At 46.2% G+C, this 26,949-nt stretch overlaps 2 protein-coding genes across 3 annotated transcripts in view; one reads left to right on the top strand and one right to left on the bottom strand.

Annotated features, from left to right (window-relative positions):
* The window catches only part of PRKCI (protein kinase C iota), a 122,987-nt gene that overhangs the window by 10,604 nt on the left and 85,434 nt on the right, over positions 1-26,949 (top strand). Inside the window, exon 1 of one of the 2 annotated variants that reach the window (XM_069975219.1) lies at positions 23,267-23,662. The exons of the other annotated variant lie outside the window; for it this stretch is intronic. Coding sequence (XP_069831320.1) covers positions 23,583-23,662 — 80 coding nt within the window. The 5' untranslated portion in view covers positions 23,267-23,582. Of the gene's footprint in view, positions 1-23,266; positions 23,663-26,949 lie in introns of those variants that run through there. 2 annotated transcript variants of the gene reach the window in all.
* Positions 1-26,949, bottom strand: part of PHC3 (polyhomeotic homolog 3) — a 90,119-nt gene that overhangs the window by 59,346 nt on the left and 3,824 nt on the right. The gene's annotated exons all lie outside the window — the stretch shown is intronic.

Raw genomic sequence — 26,949 nt, 5'->3', positions numbered from 1 at the left:
ACACAATGTTGAAATTGAGTGGATGGCTGCCATATAATGGTAAATAACTTCCATTATTTCAATACAACAGCCGTTGTTTTAAAATAACAGCAAATATTTGCCATTAAGGGTACAAACCCACACACCGTATACGCAGCAGAAACGCAACAAATACGCAGCAGATTTGATGGTTTAGATTTGATGCTGTGTTCAGTTATTTAGATCTAATCTGCTGCGTATTTGCTGCGTATCGCAGCAGTAAATACGCTGCGTATACGGTGTGTGGGTTTATACCCTTAATGACGGCCATCCACTCAATTGCAACATTATGTGAACAGAGCCTTTCTGTGCTTTCAATCCACTCCTGGTTTTGGTTGCAATGAGGACCTGACATGTGGACCAAACACTGCCTGAAATATACTGTGTGTGATCCCAGCCTATAATGGTATTATATTTACAATATATGGAGTATTATTTATGAGCACAGCTATTTATGTATTCAGCAAGCTGCTGCATTATTTACACGTGGAATATAACATGTGTCAGCAGAAAAACAGGGGTGTAAATAAGCACATAGTCATAGAGGATTCTGGTCATACTTTTTTTTTTTTTTAATCTCCATAGTCCTTTCCAGAGCCTAGATATAAGCATTTTTGTTATTATGTAAATGAGGCTCAAATGCTCCTTTGCCCAATGATAAGCCCTTGTAAAGGTTTCAGCAATCAGCCAACTGATCCTTATGGTGCGTTTACACGTAACAATTATCATGCGAATTTGCGCGATAACGATCGAATTCGAACGATAATCATACGTGTAAACGCACCATAAGGATCAGTTGGCTGATTGCTGAAACCTTTACAAGGGCTTATCATTGGGCAAAGGAGCATTTGAGCCTCATTTACACGATCAAACGATGAACGAGAAATCGTTCGTTTTGATCTTACAACATGTTCTCAAATCGTTGTTCGTAAAAAAATCGCAGATCGTTCCGTGTAAACAGTCGTTCGCCGATTTAACCAATGTGTGAGATAGGCTTAAGCGATCGCAAAACGATCGCAAAACGAATTTTCCGTACGATGTATCGTTCCGTCTAAACGCTGATCATTTTGAAAAAAAAAAAAACGTTAACCAGACATCGTTAATCGTGCGATCGGGCCAATTATCGTTTCGTGTAAACGCAGCATTAGCTGATCGAATCTTTTTGGCTGCCCTAAAATATATTGCTATTGGCCACACATCTCCCTGTAAATAGGGGATGTGCGGGCAACAGCAATGTATTTAAAAGGCCTGGCAGCGTGATTGATACTGCCTTCCGAAGGTGCTGATCTAGCTTATCGTCGCCTGTCTGCAGCCTAGCATGGCCAATATGACGCCGTGTAAAAGGTCATGTCCTCTTATTTAGTGTCTCTCAGTCAAATGGGGTAGGTGGATGCAAGCGAGTAGAGACAATAAATGAGACATCTGAACTGGACTTACCTGGCCTTTGCTGGCCGCACACTCCATTGTGTGCAGCGGGGAATTCAGATGCAGGTGCACACAGGTGCCTCCGCATCCGAATTCAGCGGCAGTGAAGATCATACGGCTGATACTGCAGTACCAGCCCGGATAATCTTCAGTAATATCGGCCGCTCTGTGACCTGGCCAGAGTTATACATAGTGATAACATGGCCTTATAATGCAGACTTTTAATGGCGCTTGTCCAGCGAGGTAAAAAGTGTAAAGCACATAAGAGGCAAATTACACATCAAAGTATGGCCATATTGTGGCATGTAAGCTGGAGAAAAATAGGGCCCAAGAACTTAATGTAAAAATTACAACAGAAACATTATAGGCAAAAAAGTGTGAACATAGCCTGAGGGTAAATCCACACCTGGCAGATTTGTTGCAAATTTCATCTGAATGGGCCCTGCAGCCATCTAGGTACATGCTTCTGAATAAACCTCATTTAAATGAATAAAAATTGATTTCCAGTCATAAAAATATTTGCAACGAATTCACGTTGCCTTGGCCCACTGTTTAGAACTGGACCTATGTCCAGGGCCACTTTAACCAGAGGGCACATGGTGCACGTGCACCGGGCCCACTGGTTAAAGGGGCCCCCCCCCCGAGCAGGCCGGCCGTTGCTATGTGCGACCAGTGCGGTCACACAGGGCTCGCCCGCCCACCCGCTGCTGCGGCGCTTCAGCAGCAGCTATACCGACAGAGAGAGAGCCATTGGCTCCCTCCCTGTCAGTCACTCTTGTGGCTGCACTTTCTGCGGTCACAAGAGGCCGCACTCTTCCTCTAGTGCCCGACGTCACTGGAGCGTCGGCGCGAGGGTAAGAGGAGTGCAGCCTCTTGTGACCGCAGGAAGTGCGGCCACAAGAGGGAAGAGAAGAGGAATGCGTGGACCTAGGTGAGTAAAAGTGTTCGTTTTTTTCAATGTTATATGGGAGGGGGAGCGCATATACTATTGGGGACCACAGGGGGCTATATACTATAGGGGAGCACAGGGGAGCTATATACTATGGGGGAGCACAGGGGGCTATATACTATGGGGGAGCACAGGGGGCTATATACTATGGGGGAGCACAGGGGAGCTATATACTATGGGGGAGCACAGGGGGCTATATACTATTGGGGAGCACAGGGGAGCTATATACTATTGGGGAGCACAAGGGAGCGCGTATACTATTGGGGAGCACAGGGGGCTATAAACTATGGGGCAGCACAGGGGAGCTATATACTATGGGGGAGCACAGGGGAGCTATATACTATGGGGGAGCACAGGGGAGCTATATACTATGGGGGAGCACAGGGGGCTATATACTATGGGGGAGCACAGGGGGCTATATACTATGGGGGAGCACAGGGGAGCTATATACTATGGGAGAGCACAGGGGTCTATTTACTATAGGGGAGCACAGGGGGCTATATACTATGGGGGAGCACAGGGGTCTATATACTATGGGGGAGCACAGGGGAGCTATATACTATGGGGGAGCACAGGGGAGCTATATACTATTGGGGAGCACAGGGGGCTATATACTATGGGGGAGCACAGGGGGCTATATACTATGGGGGAGCACAGGGGAGCTATATACTACTGGGGAGCACAGGGGGCTATATACTATTGGGGAGCACAGGGGAGCTATATACTATTGGGGAGCACAGGGGGCTATATACTATTGGGGAGCACAGGGGAGCTATATACTATTGGGGAGCACAGGGGAGCTATATACTATTGGGGAGCACAGGGGAGCTATATACTATTGAGGAGCACAGGGGAGCTATATACTATTGGGGAGCACAGGGGTCTATATACTATTGGGGAGCACAGAGGTCTATATACTATGGGGGAGAGCACAGGGGGCTATATATTGGGGAGAGCACAGGGGGGCTATATACTATTGGGGAGAGCACAGGGGGGCTATATACTATTGGGGGAGAGCACAGGGGGGCTATATACTATTGGGAGGAGAGCACAGGGGGGCTATATACTATTGTGGGAGAGCACAGGGAGGCTATATACTATTGTGGGAGAGCATAGGGGGGCTATATACTATTGGAGAGCACAGGGGGGCTATATACTATTGGGGGAGAGCACATGGGGCTATATACTATTGTGGGAGAGCACAGGGGGGCTATATACTACTGGGGAGAGTGCACAGGGGGGCTATATACTAATGGGGGAGCGCACAGGAGGGCTGTATATAACTGGAGGAGCACATGAGGGTCTATATACTACAGGGACACCTTAAAACTATGGAGGCACAGAGGGGTGTAACTATCTAGGGGTACAGAGGGGTGTAACTACTGTATAGGGGTACAAGGGACCTAACTACTGTATGTGTTGGAGCCTAAAATATTTGTCTGGAAGATTCTGGAGAGAAGATTCACAGCCAGGAGAAGACTTCAAGGTGGCCCAGGCTGGATGGAGAGAAAAAGAAAAGGTGACAGACTCTGAGACTCGGAGAAGACGCCCCCGGTGAGTCACTGGATGTAACTGCACTCTGTTATAGGGTTGTAGTGTTAGGGGTCATGATGTGGCGGTATTATGTAATGGTATCATTGGTGATATATTTCTGTTTTGTTTAGTGCAGTTTTTATGTAATATGTAATCACTATATGGTGGAAATAGTGTTATAAGGTAACTACTGTATGTATTGGGGCTCAGTATATTATACAATGTGCCAAAAGGGAAGGGGGGCCCACTTTTGAGGGCTGTGCACTGGGCCCACCAATGTATTAAAACGGCCCTGCCTGTGTCCCAAAGAGGCAGCTACAGTTGTAAGCAGATGTCATGTCTGCCTAAATTAAGGGTACACCACTGGGCTATTCCCAAACATAAGAAACTTGCACACACTTAAGGTTCACCAAATTGTTTAGAATAAATTTTGATCTACTGCAATTATACAAACATGAGTGCTGTGGATTTCCAATCAAGGCTGGGGTATTCCCATCTCTTGGTCAATGTTTTTTTTTTATTTTTTAATTAAAGATGTACTCCAGCTAGAGGTAAAAAAAAATGAACATGCTGCAGAAGCATATCCATTTCTGAAACTCATGTACACAACATTTTGTTCTGGAGCACATTTATACAGCATGGTGTCACTTTGTGAAAAGATAATAAACCAGAGCTTGACTCACGGTCATGTCGTCTTCATTTTTCACATTTGTTCATCTTGATGCTCATTCATCTCGAAACACATACAAGTGATTGCACGGGCTGTAACAGGTGTGCGCTTAATGGCGTTCCTCCTGCCTGACACGACGTTTTGTGTTGCGGCTGACATGTAGGACGCGCTCCTCTTTGTCCAAACAGACCCGGCCCTATTGATTTCATCATAAGTCACAGGATAACATTTACGAGCATGACATACCAACAAACGCATCATGATGTTCACATTCTACAATTATCCAACTGTCTACCAAGCCCATGGCTAAAAAAAGGTGAGTTGAGCGTATTATCACCCAACCTCTTAACATGTAAACCTTTACAAAAACATTAGCCGAATTAAATGAACAGTGCCAGTTAAATAATGAGAAAATGTTGGAAAAACTCAAAAAGAAAGCAGTCAGTGAATCTTTGGGGCCTATTCCACAGAGCGATAATTGGGCAAAACGGCCCGATTCGGCCGATTATCGCTTCATGGAATAAAGACAACTGATCGTTAATTTAGGTGCAAACCTAAAATCATCGGGCACCGACTGCACATTGCTGCGTGGAATAGCGGTGCACGGTAGGTGCCCGATGATTTAAAAACAGCATACTTCACCTATCCAGGCTGCAGGGCTTCTCCTGCGCTCCTTCTTCCTCCCTGTCCCGCGTGCAGCAGCAGCTTCGGAGCGGCCTGCCTGAGCTGACAGACCACTCAGCCAATCACTGGCCAGGAGCGCCGTGGCTAGTGATTGGCTGAGAAGTCAGTCAGTTCAGACAGGCCGTTCCGAAGCTGCTGCTGCATGCAGGACCGGGAGAAGGAGCCCAGGAGAAGACCGGCAACCTAGATAGGTAAAGTATGATGCTTAAACAAGGGCTGCAAGGACATTGGTAACGATGTCCCTGCAGCCCTTAACTAAACGATTATCGAGACGTGGAATAGGCTTAGTAAACGAGCACCGATCTGGAATAGGACCCTTTACCTGCATCGGCCTTACATAATATTTAAGATTACAACGTATCCCAAGAGGATTAAGAAGCAATTTGACACCTATTTTGCTACCAGACAATCCAGTGTATCATTAAACATGGTATGCTATGAACAATAGACATTCATTAGACCTCATGTTGCTGACTGTTAAACATCTCCAAATATCCCTAGAGAAAACCAAAGAAGAAATACAACAAATAGAAGAAAAAACACAATCTGTTAACACTGCCGAGGAGTGTGAGAGAATTCATAGTGAATTGTCTTCAAATATGGAAAAATTAAAATAATAATAATTTTTATTTATATAGCGCCAACAGATTCCGCAGCACTTTACAATTCACTATACTGCAAAATAAATTACAACAATTTGAGAGAGATATCCAAGATTATCTGTTCAACATGGTCAGAAGAAAGACGCAACCAAAAACGCACCCGCATGAATACCGAAAGAGAAAGCGAATCCTCATCAGAAGTTACCTCCACTGAAAACAATGAGGTCTAACAAATACCAAAAAGTTTCTTTAGGAGAAACCAAGGGCAAAGCCAACACATCCAACACCCAAGGAGAAATAGGAGGAACCAATTCAGAAACCAGTACCAACATGGAAGAAAAAACGCAAATCAAGAAAAAGGAAGTGAAAAAGAAGAAATAGAAGATTTAGTGATTAAGATCTAAGATAGAGAAATAATTGAAGAAGAAAAGATTGTATTGACTAAATGATTGGGATTTGTGCCAATTTTTCATAAATTTTGCAAGACTTTTAGGCTTAAAATGCTTCTCTTTATATAAAATGGAAAGATCATACATAAGGGCATATTGTTTATTGACAAGATTACTACTAAATTATGGGTGGAGAAGCACATTTGACCTCAATGTGGACAATGACACTTTGGCAAATATTGATCAGAATTGGAAGCTATTGATCAGAACTGGCATTAGATCAAGATTAAAAATCACAACCTGAGTGAACAAGAGTTAAAAGCATTACAACAACTTGCCCATGTCCTCTCCCTTGTCATCAAATGGGCTGACAAGGAAGGGGCCATTGTGGTGATGAATAGACATGACTATATGGTCGAGGCTTGGAGGCAGTTGGACCACACAGTGGCACATAAAGAACTTAAAGGAGTTCCAACTCAGACATCAGGGCCGTTTTAATACATTGGTGGGCCCAGTGCACAGCCCTCAAGAGTGGGCCCCCCCTTCCCTTTCGGCACATTGTATAATATACTGAATTTGCCCCCACACTGTATCAAGAGCCCCAATACATACAGTAGTTACCTTATAACACTATTTCCACCATACAGTGATTACATATTACATAAAAACTGCACTAAACAAAACAGAAAGATATCACCAATGATACCATTACATAATACCGCCACATCATGACCCCTAACACTACAACCCTATAACAGAGTGCAGTTACATCCAGTGACTCACCGGGGGCGTCTTCTCCGAGTCTCAGAGTCTGTCACCTTTTCTTTTTCTCTCCATCCAGCCTGGGCCACCTTGAAGTCTTCTCCTGGCTGTGAATCTTCTCTCCAGAATCTTCCAGACAAATATTTTAGGCTCCAACACATACAGTAGTTAGGTCCCTTGTACCCCTATACAGTAGTTACACCCCTCTGTACCCCTAGATAGTTACACCCCTCTGTGCCTCCATAGTTTTAAGGTGTCCCTGTAGTATATAGACCCTCATGTGCTCCTCCAGTTATATACAGCCCTCCTGTGCGCTCCCCCATTAGTATATAGCCCCCCTGTGCACTCTCCCCAGTAGTATATAGCCCCCCTGTGCTCTCCCACAATAGTATATAGCCCCATGTGCTCTCCCCCAATAGTATATAGCCCCCCTGTGCTCTCCAATAGTATATAGCCCCCCCTATGCTCTCCCACAATAGTATATAGCCTCCCTGTGCTCTCCCACAATAGTATATAGCCCCCCTGTGCTCTCCCCCCAATAGTATATAGCCCCCCTGTGCTCTCCCCCCAATAGTATATAGCCCCCCTGTGCTCTCCCCAATAGTATATAGCCCCCCTGTGCTCTCCCCAATATATAGCCCCCCTGTGCTCTCCCCCATAGTATATAGACCCCTGTGCTCCCCAATAGTATATAGACCCCTGTGCTCCCCAATAGTATATAGCTCCCCTGTGCTCCCCAATAGTATATAGACCCATGTACTCCCCAATAGAATATAGCTCCCCTGTGCTCCCCAATAGTATATAGCTCCCCTGTGCTCCCTCATATTATATAGCTCCCCTGTGCTCCCCAATAGTATATAGCTCCCCTGTGCTCCCCCATAGTATATAGGTCCCCAAAAATATATAGCTCCCCTGTGCTCCCCAATAGTATATTGCTCCCCTGTGCTCCTCAATAGTATATAGCTCCCCTGTGCTCCCCAATAGTATATAGCTCCTTAATAGTATATAGCTCCCCTGTGCTCCCCAATAGTATATAGCCCCCTGTGCTCCCCAATAGTATATAGCTCCCCTGTGCTCCCCCATAGTATATAGCCCCCTGTGCTCCCCCATAGTATATAGCCCCCTGTGCTCCCCAATAGTATATAGCTCCCCTGTGCTCCCCCATAGTATATAGCTCCCCTGTGCTCCCCCATAGTATATAGCTCCCCTGTGCTCCCCCATAGTATATAGACCCCTGTGCTCCCCCATAGTATATGGCCCCCTGTGCTCCCCTATAGTATATAGACCCCTGTGCTCTCCCATAGTATATAGCTCCCCTGTGCTCCCCCATAGTATATAGCCCCCAGTGCTCCCCCATAGTATATAGCTCCCCTGTGCTCCCCCATAGTATATAGCTCCCCTGTGCTCCCCCATAGTATATAGCTCCCCTGTACTGCCCCATAGTTTATAGCCCCCTGTGCTCCCCAATAGTATATGCGCTCCGCTGTGCTCCCCAATAGTATATAGCTCCCCTGTGCTCCCCCATAGTATATAGCCCCCTGTGCTCCCCCATAGTATATAGCCCCCTGTGCTCCCCCATAGTATATAGCTCCCCTGTGCTCCCCCATAGTATATAGCCCCCTGTGCTCCCCAATAGTATATGCGCTCCCCCTCCCATATAACATTGAAAAAAACAAACACTTTTACTCACCTAGGTCCACACGTTCCTCTTCTCTTCCCTCTTGAGGCCGCACTTCCTGCAGAAAGTGCAGCCACAAGAGTGACTGACAGGGAGGGAGCCAATGTCTCTCTCTCTGTCGGTATCGCTGCTGCTGAAGCGCCGCAGCAGCGGGCGGGCGGGGGCAGCGGCGGACGGGGGGCCCTGCAGTGGGCGCCATGGAGGGGTAAGTAGATTACCATCCATGGCGCTCCCCCCTGACAAGCTGGTGGACGGAGCCCTGTGCGACCGCACTGGTCGCACATAGCAATGGCCGGCCTGCTCGGGGGGGCCCCTTTAACCAGTGGGCCCGATGCACGTGCACCATGTGCCCTCTGGTTAAAGCGGCCCTGTCAGACATATAAAAGAGAAATAGAGGAGATCTTGAAGAAAGCCATCGATGGTGAACTTTTAGTGAAAAAAACGCTAATGCATTAATTATGATGGAACCTAGAAACCCGATATTATATGTAGCTCCTAAAATTCACAAGAATTTAAAAACATAGCCGCGTCACTCTAAAAACCAAAGCAAATCATAGAAATAAGAAATCATAAGAAATCATAGAAATGCAGACAATTGGTTCCATTCCCTAAAAATAATAATTTTTTACTCTGAATATCATGTAAAACAAATGGAATAAACATTTAGAAACAGCTGAATGTCATATTATAAGTTACTGTACAGTATAGCAATCAGCATGTGGCGTATAATGTATGGTAAGTGCATAAACCTGAAAATACAGCAGCAGTTTGTAAATACAGGATGGAACTGCAGATCCACATAATGCAGTAGAGTAATACAACAGGCTAGAATAGAGAAGCAGGGGAAGGGGTGTGTGTTCAGCATGGACCAATCAGGAAGTGAGAATTAGAGCTGTGCAGGAGGACAGTGACAGAAACTTTTCTGTGCAGCAGTGTGACCGGCTAAGTGTGAGTGCAGGCACGTTATAGCAGGAATTGAGAGGATGGGAAACACAAGATCTGACAAAGACTGCAGGTAGCATGAAGGAATGAGCAGGACATATGTGAGCACAGTTCACACTAGTATAAGTCCGCACTTGTAAGCTGGGTTCACACTATGTATATTTGAGGCTGTATTTGGTCCTCATGTCAGGTCCTCATAGCAACCAAAACCAGAAGTAAATTGAAAACACAGAAAGGATCTGTCCACACAATGTTGAAATTGCGTGAATGGCCACCATATAACAGTAAATAACTTCCATTATTTCAATACAACAGCCGTTGTTTTTAAATAAAAACAAATATTTGCAATTAAATGGCGGCCATCCACTCAATTACAACATTATGTGAACAGAGCCTTTCTGTGTTTTCAATCCACTCCTGGTTTTGGTTGCTATACAGCCTAAAACATACAGCCTCAAATATACGTAGTGTGAACATAGCCGTAAGCTGTATGCAGCCTCCACACTACCAGACTCCATTAGTCCAGTTCCGTAATACAATATAACCAAGAATGTGAAGGAAAAAGAGATATTTACTCCCACCAGTTAGCTGTCATCTTCAGGTTATTGAACCCTTTGTGCGCTGTGCATGCAGAGCACAATATACTCACCTAGTCCTCTTGACTTTTAAATTCATTTATTGTATCAATAGATGCAGCATACAAAAAGTATGTAGCTCACAGCTGATGTGAACTCAGCATTCAGACGCCCAGGCACGTCCTCCTCGCGGACGTTTTGGAGGAAACAAACTCCTCCTTTCTCATGTGGGCACATACATGCAGCACTCTGTCTCTGTCCGGAGAGAGAGGGGTTACAGCTATGAAAAAAATACCTCCACAGTCCTGTCCCCTTATGCCAGCCCCAGCTTCCGGCACACACAGCTTGACAGAGGCCGGAAGCTCACAGCTGCAGCCCCGCGTTCCCGGATCTTCTCTCCTGCTCGGCGGTGCTCACGTGATGTGACATCATCGCCGAGCAGGAGAGAAGATCCGGGGCTGCAGCTGTGAGCTTCCGGCCCCTGCCTCACACCCCGCACCTCGGCGCTGCATGGGGCGAGGGAACCAGCCTGCCTGCCAATCCTGCTCCCGGCTGCTCCGTCAGGCCCCAACCCCCCCCCCCCCCCCCCCCCCCCCGGCGCGGACCCCGGTGCCTACGGAGGTTTTTTTTTTTTTTTTTTAAATAATAAAAAAAAAGGGTTCCCTGCGGGGCGCCGCCCTGGGCACCGGACCACGGGTGCCTAGTGGCAAATACGGCCCTGCACCTATGTATATAACCATAGGATTCTGCCTCTGGCCACAAGAGAATTTTTTTTTTTGGACACATCACCGAGTATGTATGTATGTGTATATATATATATATATATATATATATATATATATATATATATATATATATATATTTATGTGTGTGTAGGGGAGGGGGGGGGCCCATACAGTTTTTTGCTATGGGGCCCCATGAATCCTAGCTATGCCCCTGTACATCTCCCAGCATGCAGTGCACCTCAGAGCCAATTGCCGGTTACCCATCACTGCCTTGTAGTATTTACAAACTACTGGTTTCATCTGCTCCTGCTTTTCACAGTAAACACAGATATCTATCCACACAGATACATCAGAGAAAGAGAGAGTTGAAACAACAATGTCTTCTTTCCCCTCTACTGTTCAGGAGAGGTAGTGTTTCATAGACAGGTGTAATGTCAGTCCTGGATGGGATTTCAGATAAAGTGTTACAGCTTCACTGGCAACAGAGAAGACCATGATCATTCAGTGTCCCAGTACAAAAGGTTCTTCTCTCTATATATATGTATATCTGTATTCCATTTGTTCTTGTACTGGAAAGGGTTAATGGCCACTGCAAAGAGCTCAGCTTATATTGCGCCCCCCAGTGTTCAAGTTTGGTATTATTCTCTGTATTTCTGGTATTCTCTTATGTATATTGATTTGCATATGTTTCCATTTCACATGGTGTGGTGATGCAAACGGCCTAGTGTCACGTGACTTTTCTCCGGCTGCGATAGCAACCCCAATAGCCGTCGAGCTTTTGGCTGGGGTCAGTTAGTCACTTCCCTCTCTAGGGTGTGTTCTCCGTCTACCTTCAAGAGGGAAGGACGTGTTCTCTGCTGCCCCCCTGGGAGAAGGCCGCAACTCAGTGTGATCCACCTAACTACCTCTGAGACGTATTCCGGGTAAGTCCAGACCAGTCTCATCCTCAAGATCCTTCACCTCTGGGTACATTTCTCAAGTCGCTATCTTCATCTCATCACTAACAGCAAGTATTCTCCTCAGTATCGTCATACCCAGCATCATTCTCAGGGAACTACTACTCCCATCCTCCGTTAAGATTTCTCTCAACCAAAGTGACACTATCACACCACGGCCTATTGCAACATCACCCATCTCCTCAGTTGTATCCAAGTCTGCTTATCACTGGTTACATCCAGAGACTGTTATTATTAGCGTTTACCGTTACAATAAACGCACAACTCCCGTTGTTTCTGAACCCTGGCATTGGTCTAGTTATTGGTGCCTTGACTAAGGGCAATGAAGAATTGGTGGGGTCCCGCATGGTCAGGTTCCCGTAGGTTAGTCACCTCCCCTCGTGCCATAACCGTGACATAACATCTGGCAAGTGGCAACCCGGGTCCTACCTACCAGTACCAACAACTACTACCCCCAGCGGGTCGCCCCATCACAATCATGTGACCTCTGTCTCAGAAGGAAGGGGTGAGGACAGAAGGTCCAAGACAGAGTGAACCAGGAAGAGATGATTTTCTGCAGCTTCAGGGTGTGGGTTAGGATGTGCTGCAGACAAACTGAATAATTCATGTTAGGGAAACCTATTACAAACAAGCTTAGACTATGGGTGGGGATTGAACAGGGTTACATTTTTCCTATCTGGAGTTACAATTTAATCCCTCCTTTACAATGATCCCCCTCATATGGGCATCCCCCATGAGTAAAAAACAATAACAACATCAAACACACATGCTTTATCTGACTCCACACAGTATACCTCTGTGGTGGAATGGGGAGTAGAGTGGCCCCTAGTGGTGAAGACAGAATACTGTCTGCAACAGATGCTAGCCTGTTAGGTTGGGTTTGAGGTTGGGGGTGAGGCTTACCATGACGGGGAGAGGGCTTGGCGGAACATACCCGGGCCAATGATTTGTCGGTATTGTCCATTCTAAACGAGGACAGCCCCGGTAAAATTGTGACTATGGCCTACAGCTCTCATAAAATGAAAGCTGAACCATGATTGGTTGTTATGGGCAGTTTATATCAGTTCTATATTACACAGTTTGATAAGTCTAGGCCAATGAGTCACTTCCTGTTCACAGGTTCCTATGGACTGTGTGACTACTGTAAAGCATTTCTCCAAAAGCACCATGTTAAGTAAATGGAATAAAAAAATCTATGATAAAAAATGTAAAAGATTACAAAAAGAATATGTATAACTATCTGGTTTAAATTAGTACAAAAAAATGTAGGCAATACATTCCCTTTAAATAAAATACATCTAAAAAACACAGGACATATATTTTGACAGATTTTTGACAATGTTCTTACCTATTTGTTTTTCTTTTGCTTCAATAGCTTTTTATAGCGTTTGCATAAAGCCGTCACAGTAACATACAGAACTGTGTTGTACTTGGCTGGTTCTAGGTAAATAGATGTGGAGTTAGTAGGAATAGTTTTAATTCCCCGGTATCTGGTATAATGCAGTGAAGGCTAGCTGATTTACCTAATGGCAGCTCCTCCCTATGTGCTGGTACTGTAATAAATCAATGCCTGTAGTGGTGCTGAGAGTCAGGTGTAAAAATGCTGAATATATCTGTTTTCTATAATTAGCCCAAGGATGGCTGTGACAGTACAGCTCACTGACTTTACAAGATAGTCAATTGCTTGTTGGAGAATGTAGCAAAGACACGTCAATGACACAGTGGGCTGGATGACTCTGAAAGGTGACCCTGCACAGTTACAAGAACAACTTTAAAATGTGAAGATGTCTCCATGGATACTGCCTCATTACTATATAGTAAAAGGTTATTTAGTCTAGTTAATTTTATTCAGGTGATATCACATGGAGCCATGTAAGAATGTCTGTATACGCTGTGGTAGCTGCATGCAGTTACCTCATGTTGTGACCCCGTACTTTATCTGCACTTAAAAAATCCTGGTCAATTCACAATTAAAAACAATTAGCCAAAACCAGTTTACCACGATTGCCAAGAATTCTTGGCAAGTAGTGTAGAGCGTACTTGAACTGTCCGGGTTCAGCATTGCTCTCCAGATCCAAACACTCTGCATTTGACTCCTGGCAGCTGGAGAAGTTTGATACCGCCCCAGGACTCCCATGTTTTCCAGGACTGCCTAGGGTGGCATCCAGTTTCTCCTGCCGCCTTGAGTCACATGCTAAGCACTCGGCTTCAGAGTGCCCTAACACTACTGCCAAGTCCTGGTGAAGTCCAGATGAAGCACAGGGTCACAAAATGTTATGACATATAAGTTAATGGACAATAGATTAATGGACTAATGAGAGCATGTAGGAGAAATAAATAGTCCTAATAATCTGTATTTTTAGTAGTGGTACTGCTGAAATTTTCTGGCTTAAGTAAATAGGAAAGTGCTACACCACCTTGCATTAGTACTAAATAGCCGCCCATTCAATTCTTGGAGGGGGGGGGGGGCATTTCTGTTCTGGCAATTGTCAGGTCAGCACTCACTTCTTCCTCATTCCCCGCTCAGGGCCTGCTCTATTACACACATAGACAGTGAGCGTGCAGCAGCTGGAAGGGCGGCCCGAACGATCCTTAGATCATTCAGGCAGCCCATTGAAGTCAGCGGTGGTCTGTTGCTGCTCCTATTTCCCGAAACAATGTGCAGAAGACTGTCGCTGACATGATCAGGATTTTTCAAAATGCTGAATGACCACGATTGTGGTCTTTTAACATGTGCTATTACATCAAACTATTATTGTCTGGAACAGCTGGTAATTGGCCAAGTATGGCCGATAATAGTTTTGGGTAGTAGGGCCTTAAATTGTCACTGTCACCATAGAGAACTTTAAGTACATTAAAAGTTAGATAGATGTTTCTATATTATGTGTTACCATATTTGTACGGTTCTGCCACACTGGTAGCTGATTGAAATCCAGGAAGTGAAAAAAACTGGCCTTTGTACCAATCCGCATTGTCTCCTGCTCCTTCTGCTATCCCCCCTTAGGAGACAAATCTTCCATGCCTCTGTTTCACATTGTGTGTGTTTGCTGAGATCAGGCTGATGATACAGACAGGGGGCAGGGTGTGATGTCACAGGAGGCTTGGCTGGATCCCCTAATCCCCTGAGTGATTCACCATCTCCAACCAGCCAGAAGCAGCTGCTGCAACTTCACTGATAATAAGATAATAAGAATTGAAATACTGATAATAAGAATGGAAATAATATAAGGACACACTAGATGGACCAGGTGGTCTTTTTTGACGACAGTCAATCTTTTTTTAAAATGTGATTTTTAATGCCCATAGCTTGGGATGCATTTACACAGACAGATTTATCTGACAGATTTTTGAAGCCAAAGCCAGGAACAGACTGTAAACAAGGAACAGGTCATAAAGGAAACACTGAGATTTCTCCTCTTTTCAAATCCATTCCTGGCTTTGGCCTAAAAAATCTGTCAGATAAATCTCTTTGTGTAAACGCACCCTTACTTATACCAGTATTGGGCGAGCCACCAGACAATTAATGGGGTACTCTCACATCAAGAAAAAATATATAAACATGCTGCAGAAGCATTGAGCATTCCTTTCCTATCTGCCCCAGGTCTAAAACCACCAGCACTCCTGACAGTTCCCTGCCCAAAGCTGTTACAGAACATCTAATTTCTCTGCAGACTATTGCAGAAAAGTGAGGTTACAGCACCTGCTTAGGCTAGGTTCACACTGCGTTTTCAGCATCCGTTTAACGGATCCGTTTTTTTTAACGTCCACAAAAATAGGGTCAGCAACGTTTTTTGGTCCGTTTTGGTCCGCCAAAAAAAACGGATCCGTTTTTTTTTATAATGGAAGTCAATGGAAAAACGGATGCACACAAATGAATCCGTTTTTTGCAATCCGTTTTTCATGCGTTTTTTGCAAAAAACGGATGCGTTAAACCAGGGGTGGGGAACCTTTTCCATGTCGAGGGCCGGTCGGGCCTTAATAAAATCATTCGAGGGCCGCACTCAATGTTATACCGTGCGCGGCAGTTAGTAGCGGGGGTTTGCAGCACCCGAACAAGGCAAAGTATTGTTCCCCTAATGCCCCTGCTATTGTAGTTAATCCTCTGTGATGCCCCTTGTACCTTATTTGAATCCTTAGTGATGCCCCTGGTAGCCTAGTTAACCCCCAGCCATGTCCCTGGTGGCCTAGTTAACCCCCCCAGTCATGTCCCTGGTAGCCTAGTTAACTCCTCAGTCATGTCCCTGGTAGCCTAGTTAACTCCTCAGTCATGTCCCTGGTGGCCTAGTTAACCCCCCCAGTCATGTCCCTGGTAGCCTAGTTAACTCCTCAGTCATGTCCCTGGTAGCCTAGTTAACCCCCCCAGTCATGTCCCTGGTAGCCTAGTTAACTCCTCAGTCATGTCCCTGGTGGCCTAGTTAACCCCTCAGTCATGTCCCTGGTAGCCTAGTTAACCCCCCAGTCATGTCCCTTGTGGCCTAGTTAACCCCCCAGTCATGTCCCTGGTAGCCTAGTTAACACCCCCCCCCCAGTCATGTCCCTGGTGGCCTAGTTAACCCCCAGTGTCTGCCCCAAATGAAAAAAATAAACATCCCACTCACCTTTCCTCCGCTCCCACGCTGTCCAGGTCCTCTTCTCCCTCCTCTCTTCTGTGCCGGTCTTCTCCTGCAGGCGGCGCGCGATGAAATGACGTCATCGCGCGCGGCCCGCAGGAGTCAGAAGACGTGCGCCGCTCTGGTGAGGCAGGAGCCGGCATACAACACATCTTCCTGTGTCTGTGCCAGCTCCTGCCTCACCAGCGCGGCGCACGTCACAGGAGGGCAGGAGTCAGAAGATGTACACCGCTCTGAGGGGAAGGAGCCGGCACTCACAGCATCCTCCTGGCAGCTGTCACAGACACAGGAGGATGCCGTGTGTGTCGGCTCCTTCTCCTCCAGAGCGGCGCATGTCACGGGAGCCGCGGGCCACATCCGGAGGTGTCAGGGGCCGGATGCGGCCCGCGGGCCGGAGGTTCCCCACCCCTGAGTTAAACGGATGCTGAAAACGCAGTGTGAACCTAGCCTTAGTGATGCATTTTCCAACAATTTTCTACAACTTTTTTTTGCTGCAAATTCATCAAATTAAATCAATTTACTGCAAAATAGTGGGAGTATCTTATTGTATTGTAAAATTGCAACAAAACATTATGGGGGAGATTTATCAAACTGGTGTAAAGTAGAATTGTCTTAGTTGCCCCTAGCAACCAATCAGATTCCACTTTTCATTCCTCACAGATTCTTTGAAAAATGAAAGGTGGAATCTGATGGTTGCTAGGGGCAACTGAGACAATTCTACTTTACACCAGTTTGATAAATCTCCCCTATGTGTGAGTACAGCCTTAATGCCCCAATAAAGATATAAGGGGGAGATTTATCAAACATGGTGTAAAGTAGAACTGGCTCAGTTGCTCCTAGCAACCAATCAGATTCCATATTTTATTTTCCAAAGAATTTGTGAAGAATAAAAGTGTAATCTGATTGGTTGCTAGGGGCGACTGAGACAGTTCTACTTTACACCATGTTTGATAACTCTCCCCCATGCTGTATATGTATTTATCTGTGTATATAACAGGTAGCTGGTGATTAAAGATGACCGAGCCGGCCGAGGTTCAGGTTTGTATGAAGCTGAACTGTTAGCTTCTGATTCCTGCTGCCTGCTCCGTGGAGAGGGTGGATACAGCTCAAGAACTATCTGGAGAAACTGGGATACAGCCTATGACCTATGACTGTTTTACCAGTTTTTCAGGCGGTCCTCAGGCTGTAGCCACCCTCTCCACGGAGCAGGCAGGCAGCGGGAATCAGAAGCCAACAGTTCAGGTTCTTACAAACCCGAACCCCAGCCGGCTTGCTCATCTCTGATGATCTCCACTGATGATGTATGCTGAAGGGGCTGCTCACAGATGGTGACATCCAGGGGCGTAGCTAGCGGTTCAGCCTAGGGGGGGGCGAGTGAGTCTCAGTGGGCCCCCAACCGATTATGTTACCCATAGGGAACCTCAGTAGATGACAATGCTTTCCGAATAATAAAGGGTATTTCCTACTACATTATACATAGTGAACAGGGACTGAGAACAGTGGAAAAGACTTTCTACATTTCACATATATAACCATGTAAAAATTAAAGGGGTTATCCAGCATTACAAAAACATAGCTGCCTTTTTCCAGAAACAGCGCCACTCACCTCCAAAGCTTGGATGTGGTAGTGCAGCTCAGTTCCACTAAAAGAGAATGGAACCAAGTTGTGATACCACACACAACATAGAGGAAGCTATGGCGCTGTTTCTGTTTTCTAATTGGCCATCCATCCATTCTTCTATCTCTTTTTCTCATACCTATCTGTCTAATATCTATTGGGCAGCATGAGGACACCATAGCTAATGGTCAATGACCAAATAGGCAACATCCGAAGGGTATACCCGCAATACTAATAGAGTAAATGTATAGTACAAATGCTGGGTAATAGCAATAAATAGTCCCATGCAGTTCAAGGCAACTATAGTAAATAACCTATATACAAAGAAGCCAGACTACTGCAACACAACTAAATGGAATACAGTGGTGCCTTGGATTACGAGAATAATTCATTCCGGGACCGTGCTTGTAATCCAAATCCACTCTTAAACCAAAGCAAAACTTCCCATAAGAAATCACTGAAATGCAGACAATTGGTTCCACACCCCAAAATATAATGATTTTTTATTCTGAATAGCATGTAAAACAAATGAAAAAGATTTAGAAACAGCTGAATGTCATATTATATGTTACTGTACAGTATAGCAATCGGCATGTGGTGTATAATGTATAGTAACTGCATAAACCTGAAAAAACATCAGCTGTTTGTAGATACAGGATGGAACTGCAGATCCCCATAATGGCTGAGTGTGAGTGCAGGCACAGTATAGCAGCAGTATGTATAGCTGAGTGTGAGTGCAGGCAGATTATAGCAGGAATGGAGAGGATGGGAAACACAAGGACTGACAGAGACTGCAGGGAGCATGAAGGAATGAGCAGGGTAGATGTGGGCACATAAATGCAGCACTCTCTGTCTGGGGAGAGAGGGGTTACAGCTATGAAGAGATTACCTCTACAGTCCTGTCCCCTGATGTAAGCCCCAGCCTGAAGTGGATCTGCTAAGATTTGGAAGGTGAGGGAGACTTCTTGGGTCAGAGTACAGTGCTGTAGATCACCCTGCATTAATTGGCAAAATCTTCAGTGGGCCCCCTGCCTGTGTGGGCCCGGGAGCGGCTGCCCCCTCTGCCTCCACCAAATTATGCTACTAGTGACATCTCTCAGGGGGTGGGGATAGAGCTCAGAGACAAGATCCAGCCAAGCCTTCTGTGACATTAGAGATGATGTGCCGTCTCAGAAATAATGGAGGAGCTGGAGACAATACACTTTTTTAAGTATTTCTATTTTCTGCGTGAATCACGCAAAACCACGCCGAAGCCAGAACTATTAGAAAGTTATATGCCTTGGTGTGATAGCTGTATTTAAATACAATTTTCTTATACAGTACTGGATAACCCCTTTAGACCAGTGCTTCTCAATTTTAGTCCTCATGGCCTACCAACAGGTCATGTTTTGAGGTTATTCTAACAAAAAACACATGTGATAATACCTGATGTGCTGAGTATAGTTATATCACCTGGGAAATACTAAGGAAATCCTCAAAACATGACCTGTTGGTGGCCATGAGGACTGGAGTTGAGAAGCACTGTTATAGACAATAACATTATGGGGGATTTACAGTACAATTCTACTGAGCAGATGCAGACAACAAAAAAAAAAACTACAATTGGTGTGCTCAGAAAAGGGGACGGACAGTGGGTAGGTGGCGAGGGTGCACTCTGAAGGGCTATGGCCTCCACAACTGCCCCACATTCATCGCCATTCACAGTTGTGGAGGCATACATTGTTGCCAATATCTATGCCAGCTAATACCCATAGGAACCTGTTGACCCATTGGAGGACAAAAGAGTGTTCTCCATTACACCAGCATACTTTTTCTTTATTGTAAAACGAAGCAGACATCAGAGATATACATTAACCTCTTAACGAGCGCGGGCCGGTCCGATCGCCATGCCCGCTAATTAAGAATTCAGATGCAGCTATCAAAGTTGACAGCGGCATCTGAATCCTTTATGCAGCCTTATCCCTGGTGTCTAGTGGGGCGGATCGCCCCCCTGGGATGTTGTCCCGGAGGAGCGATCCACACATCCTGTACCTGCCGGGGTCTGAGCCATAATGTCGCTGATCCCGGCTCGGCACTCGATTGCTTTCGGCTGCAGCAGCCAAAAGCAATCCAGTGCCTATCTCATGGATCTATGCTGTATAACTATACAGCATAGATCTCAATGAGAGATCAGTGTGCTTATACTAGAAGTCCCCCAGGGGGGCTTCTAGTATAAGTGTAAAATAAATAAATAAAGTGTTGTTATTAATAACAACTCCCCTAACAAAAGTTTGAATCACCCCCCTTTTCCCATGTTATAAATAAAAATAAACAAACATGTTTTGTATCACTGCGTGCGTAATCGCCCGAATTATAATTTTTTTTTTCATTACTGATCTCGCATGGTATATAAAAAGCGATCAAAAAGTCGCATATGCGCAATCAAGGTACCAAGGTAAAAATGACACCTCACACAGCCCCATAGACCAAAGGATAAAAACGCTATAAGTATGGGAATAGAGGGATTTTAAGGAACATATATTTGAATTTGAATTTTTTACAGGCCATCTCGTAATATAAAAGTTATACATGTTATATATCATTGTAATCGTAACGACTTGAGGAACATATAAGTCAGTTTTACATAGGTCAGTTTTACCCCACGGCGAACGGCGTAAAAACAAATACCCCCAAATTTCACCACACATTGAATTTTTTCCTGTTTTCGCAGTGTACTTTATGAAAAATTCAGCCTGTCATTGCAAAGTACAATTAGTGGAGCAAAAAATAAGGGCTCATGTGGGTTTCTAGGTGGAAAAATGCAACTGCTATGGCCTTTTAAACACGAGGAAAAAACGGAAGTACAAAAATTTTAATTGGCTCTGTCTTTAACCCCTAGACGACCCTGGACGTAGGGTTACGTCATGGAAGTCTGTCCCCAGACGACCCATGACGTAACCTTACGTCCTGGGTGTTTTTCCCGCTATGAAGCGCGCTCCGGAGCGGAGCGCGCTTCATAGCAGGTGGGGGCCGGCTGCAATCAGCAGCCGGGACCTCACCGGTAATGACACGCTGCAGCGATCGCGCTGCCGCGTGGCATTAACCCCTTAAACGCCGCGATCGCGGCGTTTAAGTGTAAGTGACCGGGGGAGTCCCCTGTCACTTACCGATCGGGACCCCCGCAGTGTGACTGCGGGGGTCCCGATCGTTGAAACGGACTGCCGGAGGTCTCTTACCTGCCTCCGTGCGGTCCGATCGGAGATCTGCTACACTGAGCCTGCACAGGCAGGCTCAATGAGCAGATCGCCGATAACACTGATCAATGCTATGCCTATGGCATAGCATTCATCAGTGTATAAATCTAAGTATTGTATGTACAAGTCCCCCAAAGGGACTTCAAAAGTGTAAAAAAAAAAAAAGTTCAAAACACAAACTCACTACCCCAAAACCCCTCCCCCAATAAAAGTCTAAATCACCCCCCTTTCCCATTATATAAATAAAACATATAAAAAGGAATAAATAGATAAACATATAATATACCGTAGCGTGCGTAATTGTCCGATCTATTAAAATATAACAAGCGTCATTGTGACCGGTAAACGGTGTACACGAAAAGAGGGGAAAAAGTGCACAGATTACTGATTTTATGTTACATTATATATTTAAAAAAATCAATAAAAAGTGATCAAAACGTCCGATCTTCACAAATATGGTATTAATAAAAACTAGAGATCATGGCGGAAAAAATGACACCCCATACAGCCCCGTAGGTGAAAAAATAAAACCGTTATAAGCGTCACAATAGGCCCATTTTATTAATATTTAATTGCCAAAAAAAAGGATTTCATAAAAAAAAATATATATATAACATTAGAGAATCTGTGTAACCTGCATATGGTTGTGTTCGGACTGACCTATAGAGTAATAGTGTCATGTCGCTGTTACCATATAGTGCATTACGTAGACACAGGAACCCCCCAAACGTTACCATATTGCATTCTTTCTTACGATTTCACCTATTTATATCTTCATAAATAATATATTTGGAATTCCATCATACATGTTATGGTAAAATGAAAGACGCCATTACACAGTACAACTATTCCTGTAAAAAACAAGCACTTACATGGCCTGTAGATAGAAAACTGAGAGTGCTGGAGCTCTTAGAAGGGGAGGAGGGAAAAACGGAAACACTAAGATCAAAATTTGCGCGGTCCACTGGGTCATTTTGGGCCTGGTCCTCAAAGGGTTAAGGGGTTAAAGGGTTTTTTTTGCCATTTTTTTTCCTTTCAAATCAACTGGTCTCAGCAAGTGCCAGTAATTTGTAATTTTCTTCTATTAAAAAATGTCAAGTACTTATAAGCTGCTGTATGTCCTGCAGGAAGTGGTACATTCTCTCCAGTCTGACACTGAGCTCTCTGCTGCCACCTCTGTCCATGTCAGGCACTGTCCAGGGCAGTAGCAAATTCCCATAGAAAACCTCTCCTGCTCTCCAGGCTAGAAAGAATGCCCCACTTCCTGCAGGATATACAGCAGCTGTTAAGTACTGGAAGAGTTGACATTTTTAATAGAAGTAAAGGACAAATTTCTGGCACCAGTTGATTTTTGGTGAACAACCCCCTTAAATATGTATAGATGGAACGTGGTGTGCCTACAGATGTAGATGGACCCCGGCTATTCTAGTTGTAGTTTGAGCCAGGAGTGTGGGCTGAGTGATTTGGAGGAATGTGGCCAGCCAGTGAGGGGGGAGCAGAGGGCAGCTGAATGCTATCTGGAGGGCCGGCCACAAGTCATCCTGTACTTCTTCAGTTCCCCACACTACTGTAACACTCAGGGATCACTCATACAGAGGACTCCCAGGGCTCTGCTACTCCTCTTCAGCAGCTGCCCACAACACCCCTGAAAACACAACACACATTACAAAAAGGCAGCAAAACGCAACGTGTAAACTCAACCTAACAAGGTTTACTAAGGTCTCATGTCACGTGACTCAGTAACGCTGCTCTGGGAATCTTTCGTAAATGTATGGGGAAATGAAGCGCAAGCACTGTGTGCGGCACGTGTGCACGAGTGCTGCTGGTGACCTGCCGCCCGGCCATGGAGTCCTCCCAGGTACAGTCCCACAGTACGTAACATCCGCTCCCGCACACACACGGGTGGCTGCGGCATCGGGGACTGGACCATGCGGGCGCTCCCGTGGGCTGTGGGCACAGTGTTGTGGACGCGGGGGTGATGCATCGCGCTGCTGGGACTGCCTCTCTCTACCTATCCCGACAGTGAGGCTGTGTACAGGGCAGGGCTGTCCCCTCCCCCGGATGTGTGTGAGTTGGTACGGTCTTCCAGGCTGTGCTGGGATTCGGGACAGGGAAACAGCAGCAAGGTGGGAGGCCTTGGGGAGTGCGCCGTGCCGGGCGGTCAGTGAGGGGCACCCAGCCTGCGGGCACTGCCAGGATCACAACTGGAGGACATGCCGACACAGAGGGACAGCACCATGTCCCAGCCCGCTGAGAACTCCCACCAGGTCCGGGTCAAAGCGTATTTCAAAGGGTGAGTAGTGCAGCGGGGCGGTCTACCTGCTCCAGGGGAGGGGGGTCCCTAACATACACCGGGACTGTAGCAGTAATGCCCCTCCTCTACCAGCCAGGACCAGCTGCCACCCCTAGTAGTAGTAGTTCATGTTGGCACCTGTAGTATCGAGGTTTTATTGGATCCTGAAGAGATTTATGGTGTTGGTTCATGCTGACACTTGTTGCATTAGGTTATGCTGGCTGTACTAGTGTTGTCATTGATGGGGTATGCCCTAAATTATGCCTGCAGGTGCCTAGGATAATGGTAACCCCTCTAGTGCCTGGGAAGTAATGCCAGCTCCCCCGGTGCCTGTGGTTAATGCCAGCTCCCCCGGTGCCTGTGGTTAATGCCAGCTCCCCCGGTGCCTGTGGTTAATGCCAGCTCCCCCGGTGCCTGTGGGTAATGCCAGCTCCCTCGGTGCCTGTGGTTAATGCCAGCTCCCCCGGTGCCTGTGGGTAATGCCAGCTCCCCCGGTGCCTGTGGTTAATGCCAGCTCCCCCGGTGCCTGTGGTTAATGCCAGCTCCCCCGGTGCCTGTGGTTAATGCCAGCTCCCCCGGTGCCTGTGGTTAATGCCAGCTCCCCCGGTGCCTGTGGGTAATGCCAGCTCCCCCGGTGCCTGTGGTTAATGCCAGCTCCCCCGGTGCCTGTGGTTAATGCCAGCTCCCCCGGTGCCTGTGGGTAATGCCAGCTCCCCCGGTGCCTGTGGGTAATGCCAGCTCCCCCGGTGCCTGTGGGTAATGCCAGCTCCCCCGGTGCCTGTGGGTAATGCCAGCTCCCCCGGTGCCTGTGGGTAATGCCAGCTCCCCCGGTGCCTGTGGGTAATGCCAGCTCCCCCGGTGCCTGTGGGTAATGCCAGCTCCCCCGGTGCCTGTGGGTAATGCCAGCTCCCCCGGTGCCTGTGGTTAATGCCAGCTCCCCCGGTGCCTGTGGGTAATGCCAGCTCCCCCGGTGCCTGTGGTTAATGCCAGCTCCCCCGGTGCCTGTGGGTAATGCCAGCTCCCCCTGTGCCTGTGGGTAATGCCTGCTTCCGTGTCACTGAAGGAAACCCCTGCCCCTCTATGATAGGGTTCCATTGATTCTAATGGATTCACATCATGGAGGGGCTGTGGTTTCTTCCCACTGGGGGTGGGTCGGCCCGCCTCCAGTGCTTGAGCCTGGGCCTGGTGGTACAGTCACTTTAATGCTAGCTCCAGTGTTGCTTAGGAGGTAATGCTAGTTCTACTGGTGATCGGTAAATAGTGTCGGCTGCACTGGTGCCATAAACTGGTAATTGTTGGCTCTGCTGGTGCCTGGGAGGTAATGGCAGCTCTGCAGGTGCCTGAGAATTAATGGAGGCTCTATTTGTACTTGAAAAGCAAATATGCCTCTTCTGATGCCTAGAAAGTAATGGTGGCTCCGCAGGTACCTGGGTACCTATAATAATGGACAACTCTCATCCAAGTGCAGACTGAGACTTGTAGTTTCACTTACCTGATTTCCATTGTCTTTTATAGTGACATAAAGTTTGGTGTATATGTGACTGCAACCATGTGGGGAAAAAATGAACTAGTCATTGGATTATACATTTATATATTCCGAGTAATGTGGATTTTAACACATAAATGAGATGTAGGAACTTGTACATGCTAATATGGTCTTTACTTTCTATGCCATTTGTCACTGGTAAACTTGGATTACATGGAATATAAAGTAGGTGAATACATAGTTTTTCCAAAAAAAAGCCCTGAAAATAAGCCCTAGCTTTATTATGCAGGGTTTTTGGAATAGGCTTGAATTATAAACGAGACTCCAAAAAATAATAAAATATCCTGTCCATCGGTAATACCCTCTGGGGCAAAGCTATAGTGGATGCATCTATAGATATGCCCAGATCCTGGTGCCTAGACCAGACTGCCATATACTATTAGAAATGGCAGGAGTTGTATTGGGGCCTCCTGTTAGGGCCCTATTACATGGAAAGATTGTGTAAAAATTGTGAAATTGTTCAAATTTGGGTGATAATCTTTCCGTGTATATGCAGTCAGCGAATCAATGACTAATGAAAATTTGTTTGTATGTTGTCAAGCGCATCTTTTGAGGTGACCATGAAATCATCCTTAAGCGTTCTCTTAACTGTTCGCAAATCTTTTGATGTATGGACACATCGTTCATTTGTTATTACGATTGTTCGCATACTAGAGTAAACAAACTATTGTAATGACTATCAATCCGTGTATTAGGGTGCCTTCACACCTACCAACTGGCAGCGTTAATAACGCTGCGAGTCGGCTAGGTCCTGGCAGATCACTGTCATTACATACATGCAGTGGTCGGAACGACCCTGCGTGTATGTAAATCTGCCAGCCGCTTAACCCCTTCTGATGCCGGCCGCCTCCCGCTCCGCTCTGTATACATTACCTGTCCTCGCTCCACGGGGTCCCGGCGTCCTGCTCTCGCGCCCGGCCAATCAGTTTGCTGCCCTGCTGCAGCCACTGATTGGCCGGGCGGGAGAGCAGGACGACGGGACCCCGTGGAGCGAGGAGGTATGTATACAGAGCGGCTCCCGCACCGCTGTCTCCATATATTACCTGGCTCTGGCTGCACGGGGTCCCGGCGTCTTGCTCTGCCACCCAGCCAATCAGTGTGTTGCCCAGCTGCAGCCACTGATTGGCTGGGCGGCAGAGCAGGACCCCGGGACCCCCTGCAGCCAGAGCCAGGTAATGTATGGAGACAGCGGTGCGGGAGCCAAAGGGGTTAAGGGGGCGGCTGCATTACATACACGCAGCGGTCTTTCAGACCACTGCTTGTATGTAGTGATAGGGGCCTTTCAGGACCTCGGCTCGTAGCAGAAACTCGCAGCGAGTTTTTTGCTGCGAGTCGGTATGTGTGAAGGCACCCTTATAGTGATTTTAGGTCCTTCGCAAAAGTGCTCATTTGCAGTTGTTAATCGAAGAAAACAAAAAATTGCTTAGGCTACGTTCACATCAGCGTTTTTCTTTTTTTCTAACGGATCTGTCCATATTAATTAAACGGATGAGCATAAACTGATGAGCAGACTGATGCAAACTGATTGCAAAATGTAAATTTTTTTTAATGGTCCGTTTGTATTTTGGCTTAAAAAAACTGACTTTTGTACATCAGTTTGCATCCGTTTGCATCAGTCAGCATCCGTTTTTCTATCAGTTTATTTTTCTTCTTTGGTTTCTTGCTGCTTCTGCGCATGCTCAGTGCAAAAACGGATGAAAACAAACGGATGTGAACGGAAATACCTTCCGTTTTAGATCCG

The sequence above is a fragment of the Dendropsophus ebraccatus genome, chromosome 6 (genome assembly GCF_027789765.1).
Source record: "Dendropsophus ebraccatus isolate aDenEbr1 chromosome 6, aDenEbr1.pat, whole genome shotgun sequence".
Taxonomy (NCBI): Eukaryota; Metazoa; Chordata; class Amphibia; order Anura; family Hylidae; genus Dendropsophus; species Dendropsophus ebraccatus.
Note: the sequence above shows the minus strand (reverse complement) of the source record. Positions and strands in the feature narration are given on the sequence as shown.